This window comes from Alligator mississippiensis, chromosome 2 (genome assembly GCF_030867095.1).
Source record: "Alligator mississippiensis isolate rAllMis1 chromosome 2, rAllMis1, whole genome shotgun sequence".
NCBI lineage: Eukaryota > Metazoa > Chordata > Crocodylia > Alligatoridae > Alligator > Alligator mississippiensis.
Genome location: NC_081825.1, coordinates 125,427,394 through 125,447,887, shown reverse-complemented (window position 1 = coordinate 125,447,887; position 20,494 = coordinate 125,427,394). Strand labels below are relative to the sequence as shown.

At 40.9% G+C, this 20,494-nt stretch overlaps 1 protein-coding gene across 27 annotated transcripts in view; it reads left to right on the top strand.

Annotated features, from left to right (window-relative positions):
- Positions 1-20,494, top strand: part of ANK2 (ankyrin 2) — a 699,650-nt gene that overhangs the window by 471,496 nt on the left and 207,660 nt on the right. For all 27 annotated transcript variants that reach the window (XM_059722122.1, XM_059722104.1, XM_059722109.1 and 24 more), the window contains 2 exons: positions 6,087-6,185; positions 11,377-11,475. In XM_059722122.1, the coding sequence (XP_059578105.1) occupies positions 6,087-6,185; positions 11,377-11,475 (198 nt within the window). The remainder of the gene's footprint in view (positions 1-6,086; positions 6,186-11,376; positions 11,476-20,494) is intronic.

The following is a 20,494-nucleotide window of genomic DNA, read 5'->3' as shown; positions in this document are numbered from 1 at the left end:
GCTGTCTTCACCACTTCAACTGATGCTGGCTCAGGAAGCAAGCAAAGTTTACCCCAGTGGTTGATAGAAGATTTTTGGGAGGGAGAGGGGCAGGAAGGAGGAAAAACAGTCCAGCTAGTCAAATGTGAACACTGGTAAGTGAGCTGTGACATTGCATTGCTCCCACTCCACCTTTTCAGTAAAAGATTGGTGATATGGGCACAAAAAAAATCTCAGGGTGGGTAGTGGTTGAAAAAAATTGGGAACCAGTGTTTTAAGATTTTCTTTGCATGGCCTTGTGCCCCTTACCTTATCCTCTAGCTCCTGCTGATTCGCACAGAAGGTCATTCAAGATGGAGTGTCTATAGTATTGTTACCGTTTTTTGGCCTGAGAATTCAGCCATTAGTCTAGGTTGTTTCTATTAGGAAAACATGATGATGGGGTCAAGTATTTCTCTTTGCTGGAGTACTGTTTGTTTACAAGGGAAGTATGCAAAGTTCCAGTTCGCAGAACGTGGTAGGAATCCAAAAGCAGGAGGCAATTTCTTTGCTCATGATTCTAAGCCTTTGTCTCTCTATAGAACTGTGTCTTTGTTTTAGATTCAACTCCTACGTCAGTGGCATACACCTCTGTGATCTGAGCAGGGACTTCTATTGTTGCAGCTATTACTAAACAAAGCAGGTTTTAATAACAGCTTCTTCATTTATCCTGAAGGCAGCCATCACACCTACTATCACAGCCCATGGATTAAAGATATGTTTCTTGGGAGCCATCTAGCCTCCAGAATAGCGGTACTAATAGAAGTGATACAGTTGCACACTGTTGATAATCCTGTAGGTTCACATATCTTAATTCAGAGACTGCAAAAACAATAAAAAGGCAATTTGCACCTTCACAGCCTCAGCTTTTTTTCTTTCCCCCTTTTTCAACTGTTTCCTGTTTGAGACACTTGGGGGTAAAATCCAGGGAATTTATGGAATTAGGAAACTGTGCTCTTCTTTCTACCCTGTGTCCTCCCTCCTAACCTCTCTTCCACTAAAGAAAGAGGTTCTGAAAACTGACAGATTCACCCCGTGCTGATTTCTCCACAGGATTTTATACACTGTAGTCTATTCAACTTTCTGCCAGGGTATGAATGCTTTTCATGAAATCAACAGATTATGCAATATTTATCAAATTCTTGAACATTAGTAAGGACTAGGCTGTGGCTGTTTAGCATTGGCATGAGGACAGAGGCACTTTTAACTCAGCTGGAACATGAAACAGAGTGCAGCATGTGCATACGGGGCAAGCAAAACCTGCTTCTTATTTTCATTATGTTTACAACTTTTTCATTGTTCTTGTCCCATACAACCCATATACAAATTACTTCAAAATACAGTGCAGACATCCCCTCTGGACTGAGGAAATTTGGGCACATGCTTGCAGTGGCTCAGGCTTGAAGCTGGGGGGGTGCTAGGCCAGTCCTCCCTTCCCTTCTACACTGCTGAGATGGTAGGGTGAGGGGAAGAGGTGTCCAGGCCCCGGTAGGATGCTCTGATTAGGGAAGGGTTCCTCCTATGTCTTGATAACAGAGCATTTAACAACTCTGTTATCAGCATTTGACACCCTGTCAGAAAACAAAGCCCCTTTCATTAGTTCAAGCTCTTCTTAAACTACATTTTGCAAGGAAGGAACATTCCAAGGAGGTATATTACCTGTTGATTAGCTTCAAAAAGCCCTTAAGACACTGTCCTGTCTGCTTTACACAGCCACTTCTCAGCATTAGCTAGCATACCACTTGCTGGCTACCATCTGTGCTGTGGGAGGGAGGAGGGAGGCATCCTTGCTTGAGTTGTGAGCAGCGATGGGGGCAGGGGAGAGCAGGAGGAAGCCAGGCAAATACTCTGTGCCTGCAAGTCTCTGCCGGAGCTGCAGCCAGGGAGCAGAGGGGAGAGGCCAGCCATGCTCTGGAGAGCCCAGCCCAGAGAGCATGCTGGGATGCTGGGAGAGTCTGGTTTATCTTAAACCAGGACCTAAAGTAATACATGCCCTTTCATTATAAAATAAGCTAAAAAATAGACAAATGATGATGAGAAAAAGAAGTTATATTCTTCTAGTGTGGAAGTTGCCTGGGCAAATATTTACAAATGTGAGGATGTTGTCTGCAGCTTTTCCTTGTATTTCAGCAATTTTTACACATTCATAAGACATCCTTATCCAAAAATTGAACTGTCTGGATTTGCCAAGGATCCCTCTGTCTGCATAGCTGTTAAATACATAGTTATATACATTCACTCTGTCTGTACCAGCACTTCTATATTCCCTAATGCCCATAGAAGTGGATTAGTGCTAAGATGGTGTCAAGGGGGTGTTGGTTGTAGCCATGTTGGTCTAAGGACATAGGCAGACAAGGTTCTTTGGCTAAATGTGATATCTTTTATTAGACCAAATAAATAGTTACAAAAAATGTTCTTTGCAAGCTTTTGGGTACAAACACTTTTCTTCGGGCACAGGGAGAGTTTGCAGTACTGCAGTCTTGTCTACCCAAGATGGTGCTAAGACATCGCTGAATGATGTGCCAGAGAGTTTAAATAGGGCGTAAGGCCACTTGTGATGGAAACCTTTAGGTTTAAGGGTAAACCTCATTCTATAAGACCCATTCTATAAGGAAGTGTTTTGGCTCGTGTTGGAATGAAAGGCAAAAGGTCTTTGGTTGGAACAATTTTTGGCCAGCAGTCATGACAGTTAGTGTCAGCCTTTCTATTAAAAATGGCTAAACTTAGTTTAGTGCTGGAACAGCTTGCCAGTTTTTAGGACTTTCACAGAAGAGGAAATGCATTTCTACACACATAGGAAACTTATATAAGGATATGGCATGATCCTTGCTGCTAAGCAGTAGTGGCAGGTGCACTTTGAGAGCTCTACAGGAAATAAGGCTTTGAAGCCTCTCTCTTAGTGGTAGAGAGAAATAGAATCTAGGACAGAGAAGTCCCTCCAGGGACACACTTGAATAACCAAGCCTGAGGAGACAACAGAGTCTTATATTCTTTTAAAGTGTTAAAGTTACCAATAAATGGAACCCCAGGAAAGAGGCTGTTATGATATATGCATAATTTGTCAGGAGCAGCATAAAAGTCCACCTGCTGTTATGCATTGTTTGGCATACAACTAATTTAACCTTCCCTTCCCCCTATTTTGGCAGTTTCAGAAAGCTTTGTTAACTAAGTGACAGGCGCGGGGGAGCTACTTTGATTTATCCTGACCTTCCATCATAAGAAATAGGAGGGTTCAGCTTCATGGGCTAGAGAGTAATTACTATATTGACTCTGAATTGGGAGAAACAAAGCTTGATTTGAATTTGCAATTCTGCAGGTCCTTAACATGTAACTTGCAGTGCTTCCTTCTGATATTAAAAAAAGAAAGAAAATAGAAACAGTCATTTAAATTTGTGTAGCAGAGATGTTTCTTCCACCTTTTTACTGCATCTTAGTAAAGTTTTATGTTGCAAATGCTTGACATGAATGTTATATAGATAGAGAAGCTCTGGCCCGCGACCCACATATTTGACACCCCTCTCCTCTCCCCCCCCCTCCCCCCCGTTCCCAGGTTCTAAGGTATAAATACACATTTTTTAACACAGTTGCAGGGCTATTGATCCAGCACAGGGACATATCCTACTGCCTCACTGCTCTGTGGAATACTAAAATATGTAAAAACCTTGTTCGTGTTTATTTGCACTCACGGGGATGCCTGTACATAATAGGCCTTCACATCACTTTCTCTTTGCTCTCCCTTACCATGTCCTCGTCACTTGATCAGGGTTCCAGTAGTGTTTGCAATGGATGAAGAGTGGCTAGTACACTAGCGGGTTTCTTGTGGTAATACATCAGTCGTGTGTGACTTCAAGAAACCAATTTTCACTTTTTGGCTAAGTACAGACATTCAAAAACCCTGAGGCAGCATCAATCTGTTTTGTGGTTTTCTGTAAGTGGCATAGTTTATATCAGTAGTGAACAGAACACATGCTCTCTCTTTGGTATGGTGGAGGGGGCAAATCTTAGGGTTCTGCCATATTTAAACCAGCCTGTGTGTGCCAAACTTCTGTTGTGTTACGGTTACAAACTGGTTTCCCATCACTTATACTGGTACAAGTGTAATGTCTGTACATGGCCTTCAAGTTCATGCTTACAGTGCTGGGATAGCTATGGGATTATACCTGGTGATAATTATTTGGTGTAAAATAATTAGTAGAATGTTATTTCTCTGTCATTATAGAACAGTGTTTTCAAACTTTGAATTACAGTAAGGAATAATAATATAGCCAAATGACTCCCGGTAGTCATAAAAGAAACTCACATAAACATACCCGAGTGTGAAATTTTTCAATGAATAATAAATTCATGAAAATGATTTATAATTTATTTTTTTTTTGCTTAAAAAAAATAAAAATGGTGGAGGAAGGCCTATGTCCAATACAAAAGAATGAAGGAGTTCACTGCTCCCCTGGCTGAGAATCCCATGTTCAAGTCTCTCCTTTGCCTGAGGGGATTTGAACCCACATTTTTAAAGGGTCATCTGAGGTAGGGTAGCCTGCTGAATGTAAATGGAATAGACATTGCCAGTATCCAGAACAATTGAAGATAGCCCCTGATTCTCAGTGCAATGTGCTACACTTAAGTATTCTAAAATAATTGATAAGACTAATATCATGCCAGCAAGCATCACAGATATACAAGGTAAATTTCCACAGCTTAAAATCATCAGGCTTGAATTCATTCTGTTGTAACTTCACTACAACATCTGTTGCCTACAAAGTCTGCTCATCTCTCTCATGGAAAGCAGAATTCCATGGAGTTGCTTCAGAAATAAATATGCCTCTGCTGTACTGATGGACACTGGACCTACTCCCATTAAGTCTTGTCTCAGCATTGCTTCCCAGAGTCTCACTGAAAACAATGATCTCAAACTGTCTGTGAGGATGAACCATAAAAGACCAGAAGCCTGCTTGCTTGTTCTTTCCAAACCTGTACTTTCCTGTGACCTGTTTCAAGAGAAATAAAGTGATGAATATTATACAACATTGCACTTACTGCTTTCTGATGTTTATGATGCTTACAATATGGCAAAACAACTGAGTGTTTGAAGGCAATGGCAGTATCTGTAGCTGTCACCTGCCTGATGTACTGTGAAGACAATCATAAGGCTATGAAAAATAGGATTTCAGTCTAAGTATAATAGCATTTTCCTTCTCTTCCTCCTCCTCCTTCAGTACAAAAGAAACTAGACAGCTATAATGGCTGGAATTTTTCAAAGGAACAAGTTGCCCAAAATCCATTGAATTTGAGTGGTCTTGGGTGCCTGTTTCCCTTAGATTTTATTGGAAAGCCTGCTCCTTGCCTCTTCGGCTTTCTCTTGTTTCTTCTTGAATGGGGTTGTGTAAATAGAATATTTAATTTTTAATATTTAATTCACTGGAGACCACCAGATGTATAAAGCTAAACATCAGTTATAATTTGCATGCTATCAATAATAAACAATCAGTTTGATCTATTAGCTCCTTTGCACAGGTATTTGCGTTTCTAGAAACTTGAATGATATGTAGACACTGAGTGAATGGAAGATGCAGTGGTTTAAGTCATTAGCCTAACCTTATGCTAAGACTAAAATGTAGGTTCAATTTCCTGCTCCATCAGGCAGAAGTCAGGTGCGACTTTGGGTAAGTTTGGCCTTTCCGTGGCTTCACAGGCATAGTGTGTGAAGTATGCTGAGTATATTAAAGATTCAGATGTGCTCAGAAACTAAAGTAATGGGATAGTTATCCCAGATAGATTGCTAAATGGAGGAATGTAGAATGATCAAAGATAAAATAATTTCTTTTGAATATTTGCCTTTTGCAAATGTAGTTTGTTATGATGACTGTTGCTATGGGAAAAGATTTGTTACTGGAGTGGCATATGGTATGTGGGTTCAGCTAGCTCAGTCAGAAATATTAGACCTATAAAGACAACATCTAGAAGATGAAAGAGTTCTAAACATTAGTCTTCATCCTTTAGCTAAGTATAATGACAATGCTTATTTTTAGGTGTGTGATATTCATGACTGATATTAGCTTTTTTGTTTTCAGAATGGACTCAATGCTCTACACCTGGCTGCCAAAGAAGGCCATGTGGGACTGGTACAGGCATTACTGGAAAAAGGGTCATCAGTGAATTCTGCTACAAAGGTATCTGTGTCCACATTTATACATTTTTACAGAACAAAAAAAAAATGAAAGAAAAAAAGAGAAGTATATATTTCCCCCGCTTTTCTGAAAGGCAGGAATAATACAAAGAAAAATACTTTTTGCTACATAAAGTGTTAACATTTAACCATAAACTCAGAGCTGGGGTAAATCAGTCTAGTTTCATTCACTTCAACCCAAATTTATAGATTCAATATAGAAATTACAAGTCTGAAATAACATGGTCTAGGTGTTAGAGAAGGTCAGGTCAGATGACTGTATCATTCCTTTTGGCCTGAAAATCTGTGAGTCTGTGAATTAGCTGAGGCTCGTGGGGTAATAACAGAAGAAGAAGGTTGAAAACTATGTGCACTGTGGAAACGTTAATGTTTCACTCATAGGAAAGATGTTATTGTTTCCCTCATCATAGGGGCAGGGCATATAGCTGAAAATAGTAAATGCTTTTAGAAAAGTGAATATGTATAAGTGCACCAGCTCTGCTGTATTTCAGGCCTTGTCTACTCAACGGCTTAGTGGAACTAATTTCTGCAGCAAGAACTCCTAATTTGTGTGATAAAGCTAAATCATGGCATTTCCAGGAAACATCTCATCCTTCCATATCCCAGCACACATTTGATTATGTCTGAAACTGGTAATGTACACTTCATCTGTGACAGGAACCAGCTTTAGGGAAAGCGGCCCCCTGAGTGAACTGGTATTGTGGTGCGCCCACCCTCTCTCCCAAGTCAGCAGCTGTAGGCAGAGGCAGGCAGGCAGGTTCACAGGGTGCAATGGAGTGGGGAGGTGGAGCAACATGATGCTCAGGTAGGCAGTTGGGTGGGCAGTGGCTGGAGATGAGGGCAGGCTGGGCTGAGCACCGCTTCTCCTGTCTAGGGTGGGGATTGGCTGGGACAGGGCAGGGTGGGATGGGGGGAAAGCTGTGCTATGACTGCAGGCTGCTTACCTGTGTGCGTGCATGACGCCTCCCTGACTCCCCTGTTGGCCACATCACCTACACCTAAAGCCGGCTCTGTCTGTGACCATTTTTAATAATGGTTATTTTTCTTGAAGGACTTTTGCTTATTGCAGATGGCCCAGTTCTGTGGGCCTTGACTAGTTTCAGTGTCTGATCAAAATCTGTAATCTGCCTGTTAAATCCGAGGGAAGGCAGGAGTTGGCAGTCAGTTTCAGCAATTCATCTCTTTTCATTCTAGCAGCCTCAGAAGCTACTCTATCCTCTCCATCAAAGCTGTCCAGCTTCTTACTGGTTGAGGGCCACACCAGTGGCAGTCACAGCCCTCTTTTACTTCCCTGGCTGCAAGCTGCCCCAGCACCACCTGGGCAGGAGGCTTCCCCCAACAGCTGCACCATGTGTGTGGTCAAATGCCCACCCCCCATCACCTCTTTGGCTGTGGGCTCCCTCCCTGTACTTGTGCCACAGACTCTGCTGAGCTGCCCTGCCCTGTCCCGTCCCCTGCAGAGGGCAGGAAGTCAAAGCCAGAGAAGGGAGGGGGAGCCTGGAAACCCTGGCTGCAGTAGAAGCTGGTGCAATGAGGGGAGCAGCTGCAGATTAATCCCTGCCTGCCCAGCCAAGCCCGCCAGTTGGACAGCCCTGCTTTACATAACCCATCTGGCTGCCTTCCCTTCTGGCTACCTGGTTATAAGCTAGGTAGTAGCTCTAACTCCCTATTTCCCATTTTGGTCTTGTTGAAAAGTGAAGGGAGAAATTTCCCTTGTTGGGGAAAGGTGCAGAGCAAGAAACGGTTGCCAACAGGCCCTGCCGGGGAAGAGAGAGAAAAAACCAAAATGCTAGGGTCCTGCTTTTGCACAAAAATATATTCTGCTGCAAGAATACAGGGTTTAGTGAATGCTTGGCAGAATGCCAATGCTATTGCAAGCTCACATTCTATCAAGTCTTGACTGAGATGAATAAATACGCTTTTACCTCCAAGAGCCGTTGTTTCAGGCTCTTTGCAGTCGTATTCACTTCATATTTCTGAGGTTATCTTTGTAACTACAAGGGTCAGAAACTTAATATAAAGATATAACTGACATTCCTGAGCCTTTTTCAGCCATAAGGGGTGCATTTTTGGTAGGTGTCATGGACTCTGTGGGGTCCTGGCTATGGAGTACTTTAAATGATACCTTTGGAGAGTTGCATTATAACATGGTTATTTACTTCTTTTGGCTTCAGAGTTCTGAAAAAATGGTACTGCATCTAGAATCTTGAACAAAAACAATTTAGGCCCTCAGTCCAAAATATTTCTCCCTATTCTTAGGGCATGGGTGGACAATTATTTGGGCCAGAGGGCCTCTTAGGGAGTTTGGGTGAGCTGTTGCAGACAGGGACAGCAACCCCCCCATCACCTCACTGCAGCAGCTTACCCAAACTCCCCAAGTGGCCCTCTGGCCAAAATAAATGCCCACCCTGAGCAGAAAGAACTAAGGTTAGAGAAACCTAACCCCTCTCCCTGCACCCCTCCCCTGCCCCGAGTCCTTAGCACATGGCTAAGCCAATGCCATACTATGTTCACATGCACATGGGTGCAGCTGGTGCAGCTTCTTCCTGACCCAGACTCAGGATGGGCCAAGATCACCTGCAGCTCCCTGCACCCTGTCCTCCATCCCAAGTCCCTGGCATATGGCCGGGTCCAGCAGGAGCTGTGCCAGCTGTACTCTTGTGGCCTGAGGTGGTGTGTGGGAATACCGTGAGGCACCAGCCTGGCTATGTGCCAGGGACTTGGGGCGGGGGAAAGGGTGCAGGGAGAAGGGGGCTGGGAGCTGTGAGTTATCTGAACCCAGCCAGGCTGGTGATATTCCAGGGGTCAAAAAAACCTGTGGGGAAAAAAAAGTGGAGCAGCACACGCAGTGGCAAAGTGTGCTGCCCAAAGCTGGAAGCTGGCTAGCCAGAGCCACACTCCGCTGTGGCAGAAGCAACACAGCTGCAGCCCCAGGAGCCCCAGGCCCCAGGACCCCAGGTAAGGCTGTTGGGGCCAGCATAGTGTTGTCCTCAGCCTCCCCTACCACCTCTGGGTTAATTTGCCGCATGCCAGACTACTCATGGCACAGGCGTTCCCTGGGGCCAACTACCGGAGGCACAAGGTGCATTGCCACTAGTTGTCCTCAGGGGACCAAATGCTCATGCATGTCTGGACATGGCCTTAGACCGTGTCCATTCAAGCATGCACATGAGTTTTGAGGTGTTGCAAAATGCACCTCACGCAAGTGATTTGGTTTTCTGTGCTGTATATTTGCAGCAGAGCCAAATTTGGATACTGGGAAATTCTGATATAAAAAAAAGCACAAGGGAAAACGGGGCAGTGCACATGGCAGCAGCATGTTACACCTGAAACCGGTGCCTGGCTGGCCAGAGCCATGCTTTGACTGCTGGCCAGGCTCCATGTGCCAAGATTGGGCCCACTACATGAGGCTGATGGGGCCAGCCCAGGTGTTGGCCCGAGCCTCCTCTGCCTCACCCAGGGCATTTTCCTCCATGTTAACCCCATGTGCAGGGGTGCATGCTGAGGGAAAAAGCAGTGGTACGAATTTGTGCCATTGCTTTTTTTCCCCTTGGCAACCTCATGCCCTTGCTCATGGGGACATGGCCCTAGAGGTCACATTCTGTGAGTTGAAGGAATAACTTGTCTTGTCTAATTCTCATTACATTTCTAACTAAATATCATTTTTCTTCATGAGTCAGCGTGGAAGAATTCCAGAATTCCACTCCTGTCCTTCAGACTAGACTACTCTCTTTCTTTTTAATTTAGAGGGTCTTGATTTACTGCATTCAGCCTCCAAACTAGCCTCAGATTAAAAAAAACAAACACACTTTTATATTGAGAGTCCCTATTTACATTTTAAGGTTTGGTCCTCACCTGAGCTTCACTAAAATTTAGATTCTATAATTTACTAATTAATCTCTTAGAATCCCATGGAGCAAGAAATTTCCCCTCTCCCCCACTTGAAAGAGTGAGAGAAAGCAATAATGTCACATTTTTCTATTTAGTTAATACTCCGGTTTGGAATCCTTGGACTGTGTAGTTCTGTTGAAAACTCAATAATACTATTGACTGCATTAAGTGATTCCTTTGGAAAAATAAGAGAGAGACAGACAGACTGACTGATTTATAAAATTGTACCTACTTCATTTTATTCTTTTAATCTAGCCTCAGCCACAGGTTACAACCATATCAATATAACTAAAATTATAACTTAAAAAATAACCTAAATTTTAAGGTTGACTTGTACTCATAAGTGGTCTTCTCACTTTTAATGCGAGTGACCTAAAAGACTTGGAAGCAATGATGATATTTAAAGAACTCTGAAAATCTTTACTCTAAAACATTTACTGCTAAATTTAAAATGTCTATAAAAGAATGGTTTTGGTTAAGTTAGGAAATAAAAAAGATATACAAACAATTAGTTACTGTAGGAAAGAACAGTTAATTGGGAAAACCAGGCAGTGATAAGAGTGGATTCCAAGAGGCTATCAGGATACACTTCAGACTGAAGACCTAATCTAAAAATAAAACCACTTATTATGCTGTTTTATTCTCATAACTTTAGCTACTTGGTGTATGATATTAAAACTGTTAGTGTACTTCATCACCTTACCAACACCTTACATTAATTTCACCAACAGCAGCAACAGCTCTGAGATTAGCACCTCTTACCATTACCTCTTAAACCAGAACATATTATTTCCATGTTAGTTCTGTGTTCTTAAGTCCTTTGGAGTTTTATCTCAAGGACTCCCAACAGCGACATTGGAACATATTTGGGTTTTTTTTTTGCCTCAAATAGTACCACCTAAGTAATGTCATTCTTTCCTTTGCCCTCTATTTGCATTTTGAGATGTAGACTACCTCTTATTTAACCTAAAACCTTAATTAATTCCACTGAAATTTATGTTCTGTAAGTAACGGATTTGTTTTCTCTTAAAAACTCTTTAGGCAATACCCCAAAAGGTTATAGGCCTACATCCATGAGAGTTGCTGTTATACCATCCCTCTGGAATGCCATAGGGCTGTAGATTCAGCTCTCTCCTACGTAACATATGCACAGCATTATGGACTGCAGAGTAAATCAGGATTCTATGAAGGCATGCCTTAGCGTAGACTTGTACTCTGAATGTTATAATCGGCTGCTGTCTGAACTGTTTTTTAATGAGGTTTGATATCTTTTTTCATAACAGAAAGGGAATACAGCCCTGCACATTGCATCCTTGGCTGGACAGGCCGAAGTTGTCAAAGTCCTGCTTAAAGAAGGGGCCACTATCAATGCACAGTCTCAGGTATGGCGATATTTTAACTCCTTTCTAAATATGATGTGGTGAAGTTTTATAAAACAGATTTATAAACAGTAAGTAGTAATGTACCCTTCCACTACCACCAGTCCTGACATATCAACCCTAGCATGAACTGTGGCCCAGAGGGTATTCATTGAAACATCTGATGGTGTGTATAAGTAGCCAACTGTACAATGAAGCCATTATGTGGTAGCATTGTAATACATACACAGACTGAGTTTTTGACTGAGATCTCCCAATAGACTTTGCCCCATGCAAACCATCAGTCTTAAAAACCCCACTATGCTTGAAATGTTAAAATAATATTTTTGGCTTGAATTTGATGAGTGGAAGTGCAGAAAATAATTTCTTACACTGGCATTTCTCAAAAGCAAAGGCTTACTTATTGGTTAACAAGACTGTAGATGGGATAGTTTACATTATGTTAGATTTTTGCACTCTTTCTTCACATACTTGGAAAGAATCTAAATCAGAGATTTGGAAATGTACATTTGATTGGGAGAAATTCACCTCGTCTTGGCAGGGAATCCAACTATAAAAAGAGTTCTGTTCGTTTCAGTGACATGAGGCTTGACCAGTCTTCCAAAATATATTGTAGAGCATAATGATGTCATTATAGAGACTAACCAATGGCAACACACTGGAAAATAATCGTCTTCCCATGCTTGTACAAAGCTGTAGTAACAGCTGCCTTGCTGCTGCTATTTCAGAGTTATAAACAACATGTGCTAGTTTTTCAGTAGAGAGGAATAAACTGCGAACTATTTAGACATTGGTTTGTTTTCTGAGGGAATCTGAGCATCTCAGGCAACATTATTTAGTATCAGCTGGCACATGGAAAGGGATCTATATATTAAACATACTAGCATCTTTATGCAAAAGACATCATTATGAAGGGTATAGTTATCCTGTGAAATATTTTGAAATAGGTCAGCAATGTAAATACTGCAGCTGGACACTAAATATGGCTGCATCATATGATGACCATTAATAATGTCTGTATAGACATGCCCATTAATAATGTCTGCTATGCCAGCCAGCTAAGACAATAAAAAAGTTAGCTTTGATTCACAGTTTACATTTATGTCATGTTAAATTCTCCAGAGCCCTTTAGCAGCTTAATGATGGCCACCAATTCCATCCCCCTTGTGATGTATGGGGTGGGGCAAAGAAGAGAGAGGTCTGCTTTAACAAAGCAAGCAGGTTGATACTGACATTTGAAAAATCACAGAAAGCATAAAGATGGCATAATTAGCCCTATGCCATATACTTCCCTCTCAGAGTCTTCCGGAGTGGCCAGAAAGATGATCAGGTGTTTGAATGGCCGTGGCTAGGTGGAATTAGGGTTAATCAGAGTAGCTCTGTGTGTATGCCATGCTCCAGCATATGCAGTCAACGCTTGAATTTTCCCCTGACCACTCAGGTCCTGTTCTCAGATCTGGAGATCTGACCTCTTACTGTGTGCAATACCTTGTATACAGTGAGGAATTACAACCTTATAATCAATGCAGGGACAAACAAACTGCTAACTGATACGTTTACAAGTGTTTCTGTTGATACTTTCACAACATTATGTGGTATGTGGGGTAATTTGTAAAATTCTGCAAACAAAGCTAGCTTAATTTCAGGTATTTATTTCCATTTAGTAAGCTTCTGTGCTAAGTTATCTCAGGACAAATGAGTTACTTCCCATGCTCCACCTCTATTTAATTGAATGCTGAGGAATGCTGTGATTCTTTTCCTTTAATCAAGAAATTAATTATTGCCTTCATAATGTCTTAATTGTATCATTCCCAGGCACTTTCATTATCTCTTTACATTTATAAGTAGGTAAACAGACAGCTTTACTATTAAGATTTCAACTTTAATATTAAGTTGGCTTTAATGTTAAGAAATCAACATGAAAATATATTTACTTGTATCTTCCATATGTTAAATCAGGAATGCTTTGTAATAAGAAAAAATGTAGTGTATTCTGCCAAAAGCAGAAAACATTTTCACAGTAATCTTATGACTGCCACTCCAGTTTTAAGCACATTTATTACAAGCACTAAGTGTTCCATGTACTCTAGGCAGGCATTTGGTCCTTGAGTTTTGATCCAAAAGGAATCATAGTATAATGACAGGCAGATTCAGAAGGTAATGATGGACAATCTGGCATACTTGCTTATTTTCTACCCGCTGAAATCCATCTGACAGGAGTTCAGACATTCAGAATAATGGGGAGAAGAGGCTATGTTATCAAGATATCTGCTGAAAAATTTGTCCAGCCAAATCATGTTGTGTTACAAACATTCTTAGGCTCAGCGGAGGATAGCTCTATATCCCCTTTTATATTTCTCTTGATTTTCAGGGAAGTGGCCTAAAACCTGTTATTAACCAAGAAAGCAGAGGTTAAAAGAAGTCAGGGAGAAATTTGAGGGGAATTATTACATTTTTACATAAGCATGGGTGAAGTTGTCAAGGGCAGGTCTGAACTGCCTTCCTGTTGAGCACAGGGGGATCTGCTACAGAAACAGGCCCACTTGCTTATTCTTGCTTACTGTGAGACCAGTCTGGGACAATTAAGCCATGACTACAAGTGCTTGTCTTTAAGACCTTAAGTGGGGCATATATTCTTGTTCAGTCTAAATCGTGTACAAACCTAGCTTGTCAGTTTGGTCATGGACTGAGGAGTGCAAGTGGATGAGGCTTATTTCCTCAGTGGTAGTGCTGGTTTTTGAAGAAAAACATTTATGAATCTGGCATACTTTTCTAAGGTTTGTTGCACATGAGTTTGGGGCAGGTGGGTGTGACTTGGTTTTTCAAAGTCTGTCCAGAGCTCAGCAGGGATGCAGTTTATACATACTCTAAGAGACTACATTTTAAAAACCACACTTTTATTCTAGCTTAGTTTTGCCTACCCTTCTTCTTGTATTTCACTCCTTACTGTATCATTGGAAAGCCTTCTAATAGTGTGCTAGCATCTCTCATGTATTGTTTATTCTCTCATCCTCTCCCTAGAGAGGATGCTTTCTATTTTGTTAAAAAATAAATACAATGCTGTGTGCTTACTTTAGAAAAGGCAAAGTCAGAAAAATGTGCCTGGCACTTAAGAGCACATGATGATGAGGTTTTTGATGGTCTTTCATTCCACAGTTTTGGAAATTCTCACTATTAAGTTCTGTCTTTTACACAGATTAATTTGTTCCTTCTTTTTCTGGAGTAATGATAAGTTTTTGGTCACTGGCTTCATCTCAGAAGTTTAGATTATTTTTTTAGCCAATGCAGAAAGTAGGTTTCATGTGTTTATGATAGCTTCTGGTGCTGAGAACTTATGCTGTGGTGTTCCACACTGAGGTTTCAGTGCTGCTGAAAGCCTCATACCCAGGTATAGCACATTGCTGAAGTCAAGCCAATAGGTGCTAAATTGGAGGTCATTATCTCTTAAGATAGGGTGGAGTCTCTAAGGCTGTTAAAGGGGACTGAAAATGTTCTTTGCTTGAATCTATGATAGTTTGGTATGAAACTAAAGAAACCAAGAAGACTACTAAACTATGGACTACATCAGCCAATTTTAGATGTGATCCTTTAACCAAAGGAGATTACACTGTCATTTTGAACTCTTCAGAATGCTTATTTTTGCTTACCAATTTCACCTCTGTCTGTATCAGATTGAGCATCAGTTGGTTGTTCTTTATTCAGGACAGATAGCATTGGAGCACTGGGGTGATTGATAGTAATGTCATTAGTAGTGAAGTTATTTACATATTGCTGACACTTGAGTACACAATGTCCCATATTGAGTATATGTTAAGTAATGTTTGCCAAGTGGCCAGAGTTGGCTGGTGAAAAGGATCAGGGAGAGAATAACAAGTGAGGGGTTGCAGGATGTAGCTGTGGTTTGCCCCTCATCAGTCAGTTGGTTACATTCCTTGAAGAAGAATTCAAAACATTTTGGTGCATTGCCCTGGATCCCTGTAATTTCTCCTCAATCCAGTAGATGCTCCAGATTTGAATTGGTGATTGGCTAAGGGATGCACATTGTTTCCTTAATTGCCAGTTAATAGACTGGACAATAACTGGGTATTATGCCACAGGAAGAAATTGTGCTATGACACAGAGAAAAGGCAGATGCTATCATTTATTTTTTCTATAGCTAGCAAACTGTTTTACACATATATAGTCCCACAACATAAACCAGGTGTGTGTATATATACAACTATCAACAGGAAAGTAGGTAGAACAAGTGCATACTCTTTTAGTTAATGTACTGAAAAGGGACTCAGGAGAATTGATTTTCTAGTTTTGGTTTTGCTAGAGATTTTCTGGAAGACTGTAGACAAGTTATTCAGTTTTTATATGCTTCCGCTTCTCCTCAGTAAATTACTGCCCAACGCTGCCTTTTTCTCAAGATTGCTGTGATGTGCTCAGCAACTATATTTGCAACAGATGAATACTCCTACAAATATATAACAAATAAAATGGAATAGAAGAAATAAATAAAATAGAAGAAGCTTAAAAGTTAGTCAAAGTAAATTCTAAAAAAGCTCATAAAAATTTAAAAAACCCAGCAAATTAATTTGTGACTGAAACTGTTGAACTGGTAGGGAAAACACTAGCAAATATAAAGACGGAAGATTGAAGAGAATAGTACGAAGAGTTTGCTCAGTGCTTTAAATCCAACGTTCCCATCAAGAAATACGGATAGAAAAATGAGGCTATAAATGAAAAGAAACAATTCGGAGCAGGAATTGGCTTAGTGGCCACACTCAGAAATGAACAAAAATTAGGTATTAATGTGATGAAGTATAGTGATAAGAGTGAGCCAAGTTATGAGGGCTCCACAGTCGGTCAATTTTTTTTGTCTATCACTGTAACTTTCCCTTTAATCTTTTTTAAAAATAGATACCCCATTGGTCACTTTTCTACCTTTGGGAACAGTTACTGCTATTAAGAGTATATTACATCCCCTCCTCAGTATCTCTGCTATTTCACACTTTATTTCTTCCACACCCCCAAAGAATGTCATCCGGTCATGGTGACTTAATACCACTGAAGCTTCTTAAGTTGCTCCATAGCTTCCTCTTTACATAAGTCAGTATCTGTCAAGGCCATTCTCATTTCCAGTAGAAATTCCCTGTGATAGAAATCTTTCCACTGACTTCTATAAAGACTCAGTGAGATAAAGAGGAACTTACTGAATCTGTTTAGAAATATTTACTATGATTTATATTGTAAATTGTGGTTTATACAGTGGATATCATTAAAAAATATTGACCTGCATCAGAATTTTACCACAAGTAATACCTGTAACACCACTGTTATGTTCCTGTACCTAGAATAAGGGAAATAACAGTACTCAAGAAAATGGCAATTTTATTGGCAACGACTGAAAGCAACATAAACTACCTTTTTCTCCCTGTGTGGGATATTACATAACCATGGAGTTGACTTCTAGGGTTTTAATATTTCTGTCTTATTTTCCCCTTCAGATTTTTGTTGTTATTAACAGGGCCATGTTTTTTGTCTTTCGTTTTTGAAGTAAAACCAATTTTTTTTTTCCAATTTTTAAAATCTGCTCCTTTCAAGTTAATAATTATCACTGTTAATATTGGAGAAGTAATTATCTATTTGTATATAAAGCGTGCTGATGTAGTGGTTACACCTACACTTTTACCTACATGCGCATTACTTGAGAATTGTCAACTCCCTTATGTACATTAAAATAAACTTATCAAAACTAGTGTCATTTAGGATGTAAGAACCTGCTATGTCCAATTTGTGTCATCCAGTCAGTATAACATACAACGGGCAATGCAAATATGGTTGCACTTGCAAATATATTTTATTCCTGGCTAGCCGGATGAAGTCATCAACCTGATGGTCATACTTGTTAGATGCACTTTCACCTTAGGAAAATAGTGCTGGAAGGGATTTGTGAGGTCATCTAGTCTAGCACCCTTTCCAGCGAAGGAACATTTCCAACTAAACCGGCTTAGGGATGTCTTTCTGGCCAATGTCTGTCTAACCTGCTCTTGAGAATTTCCATGGCTGGACAATCCATAGCTTGTCTATGTACCATGTTCCACTATTCTCATAGTGAGAACATTCTTCCTAATCTCCAAACTAAATTTCTTCCGCTGTACCTCAAGTTCATTGTTCCTTGTCCTGTTCCCAGTGGTCATAGAGAATAGTCTTGCTTGTTATTCGATGGGATGGTATTTTGTGTTTCTTTTAGCATGGCCACCTATGCTCAAAAATTCTTCTGAGTTTAAGACAGGAATTCAGAAAAAAAATGTGCCTTGGGTTATTTAGGAATTAAAGTGATCCACAGCATCACATCAATATTATGAGTCACATATTTCACAGAACCTTCCACTCACCTCACCAGTCTGCTTCTTCCATTACTGAAGAATTTCCTTACCCTGATTCCTACTTTTTGTCTGAATTTGAGATATATAAAAACTGCCTGGGCCACTTACTGGTCTTTTCTGAAATGGTGCATGCAGTTGTATACAAGAATATTTGTGATGAAGTCTGATCCTTCTTGTTGATAAATTTCTGTTGGCCGCCCCCCACTACTTTGTCTCATGGGTCATGTTACGTGACTTAAGGACAGTTCTACCCACACACATTTTTTGGGTTGGGGACAAGTTTTGAAGATGGGCCCCCACCCCTCCCAGCCCCTCTTACCCACATACCTCTTAAGGGCAACTACTGAATTTTATATCATAGCTGGTCTCAGTTATGTTTCTGTAGTTTAAGCTAGAGTAATATAGCCTTATCATGGTTTTGATAAAAAAAAAACAACCGAAGTTTAGTAAACTATGTAATTCCATTCATGATGCACTAGAAAAAAAATCACCCCCAGAATGTCCATCCCCTCTGATCTTCCCTGCCTTCCATTTGCATTTTCACAGACCTGAATTCTGCATATTGCTTAAGCTTCTATTCCACCCGGAAGAGTGTACAAACACTAGCAGACTCTTCCTATGCCTGAAGAAGGGTGTTTGTGCCCGAAAGTTTGTAAAGAATGTTTCCAACTATTTAGTTGGTCTAATAAGAGATCACATTTACCCAAAGAACCTTGTCTGCCCAGTCCAGGAGAGAATTCCCTGTTGTCCCCACCCTGTTGGCAGAAATTATTGAAGAGATACTTAAAAACATTTGCTTTCTCTATGGCGATATTCCTATCACAGTAATCTTGATAGACACAAATACTGGTAGGATCCTTCCCTGAAGCCACAGAAGGGAGATATTCTGACCCTAATGCCAGCCTCTTGGAATATTTTCTCACATACATACATCCCTGAATAATGCAAGCATCTAGATTTTGAAAGGCAGAATGAAGACAACAAGTTCTTTCCTTGAAAGTACTAGAAAGTATGGTATTTTCGCAGGAAAAGTAAAGGCAGCTTCAGAAAGTTGGGGGTAGGGGAAGGAGTGTGGAGAAAAACACGATATCTGCTCTGTGAAACCCACTAGCTTCAGAACATCACGACTGCTTGCTAGCTAACTCAAACTGCCTGACTCCTCTTTTTTTTCTCAAGCTGAGCTGGGTAGGCAACCAGCAGTGCCTAATCCTAGCCTCTTCTTTATCATGCAGGGCTTGACTCTTCTTTAGAAGTACAGAGGAACTGAGCCAGTAGTAGCTTCTGCAGTTTGAGCCTCTGCTGGGAGGCTGGTGGAGGGGAAGGGAGGAATACTCCTGTTGTCCACAGCTGCCAGTTAGGGAGTCCCATTGCTCGCTGTGCTGCCCTTTCTCTTCCTCCCCAGACAGAGGCTCATTCTGCAGAAGCTGCTGTTACCATATTTCCTTGCTTAAAATGCATACCTAAATTTTAGCAGCTGATTTTTAGAAAAAGGTGTGTGTTGAGAAAAATACAGTATATATTCCAAAAAACCCCACATTTGTTTCAAAAGCATGGAGTTTCACATTATAAAACAGCATAATAAAGAATTTAGACTTGTATTCTGATGCTGTAGCAAGTGACCTGGGATGAATAGACAAGAACAAACCATGAGTCGAAATAGACTTTACTCTTGTTCAGCAGCTACAAGAGAGGATTGTTGTATGTCAGAGAACTCCATCTGATAGTGAAAAGATTCATCCCAATTTTGAGATTTCTCTGTCAGGGACTTAAAAGAAAACATGACTCCCAGTACAGTTCAGCCACTAGTGCACTCAGAAGCCCTTTTAAAGGAGAAAGCCTATCTTTTAATCACCAGATTATCTAGAGTGACCCAGATACTGAAAGGGAGGATTATACAAATCCTTCCTTTCCGGAGCCTGATCTTTTTATTGAAAGACCTCCATTCTCTACCCCTCCCCACCATTCTTTCAGATTATAGCAACTGTTACCCTAGAAATATTTTCATTAAAGGTTGCTTTCCCTTATGCTGGTATTTCCAGATGGAAGCATAAAAGGAGTGTCTGTCTTGATTTGTGAATCCCTATTTTTCAGCCTTAGAACATTACAAAGTCTCCAGTCTCTGAGGCTAGGGACAGAAATGATACATAAACTGGTATAAGTGTTTGGAAACCAGTTCAAATCTGTAACACAACAGAAGTTCAGGGCACATAAACCACTTTCAAAATGGCCAAGACCAATTAAAGATGGTTGGATGTAGTATCAGACTTAACTGATTTAGTTTAAATTGATGTATTGAACTTCTGTCCCAGGTCCCCTCCAGATTCAAATTAACTCTCAGTCTCCCAGCATCCCAGGATGCTTTACACCTCTCCCACAAACTCCACCTCACAGAGTTGGTGGGCTGGCTTTGGTCCCAGCTGTCTGCTCCAGCCACACAGAGACGCATGCTCTAGCATGCCCCAGCTTCTGGCCTGGGCCACTGCAGGTATGTGGCTGCATTTCTGGAATCAAAAGTGAATGTCTGTTCACTTGCTTAGTGGTTCAATCTATGCAGTTTAGACTAACCTCAGAAGATTCAATCAATTCAGCCTCAGGCTTTTTGACGGTATGTACTTAGTCTAAGTGGTTTCTTAGAGAAAATCCATAGC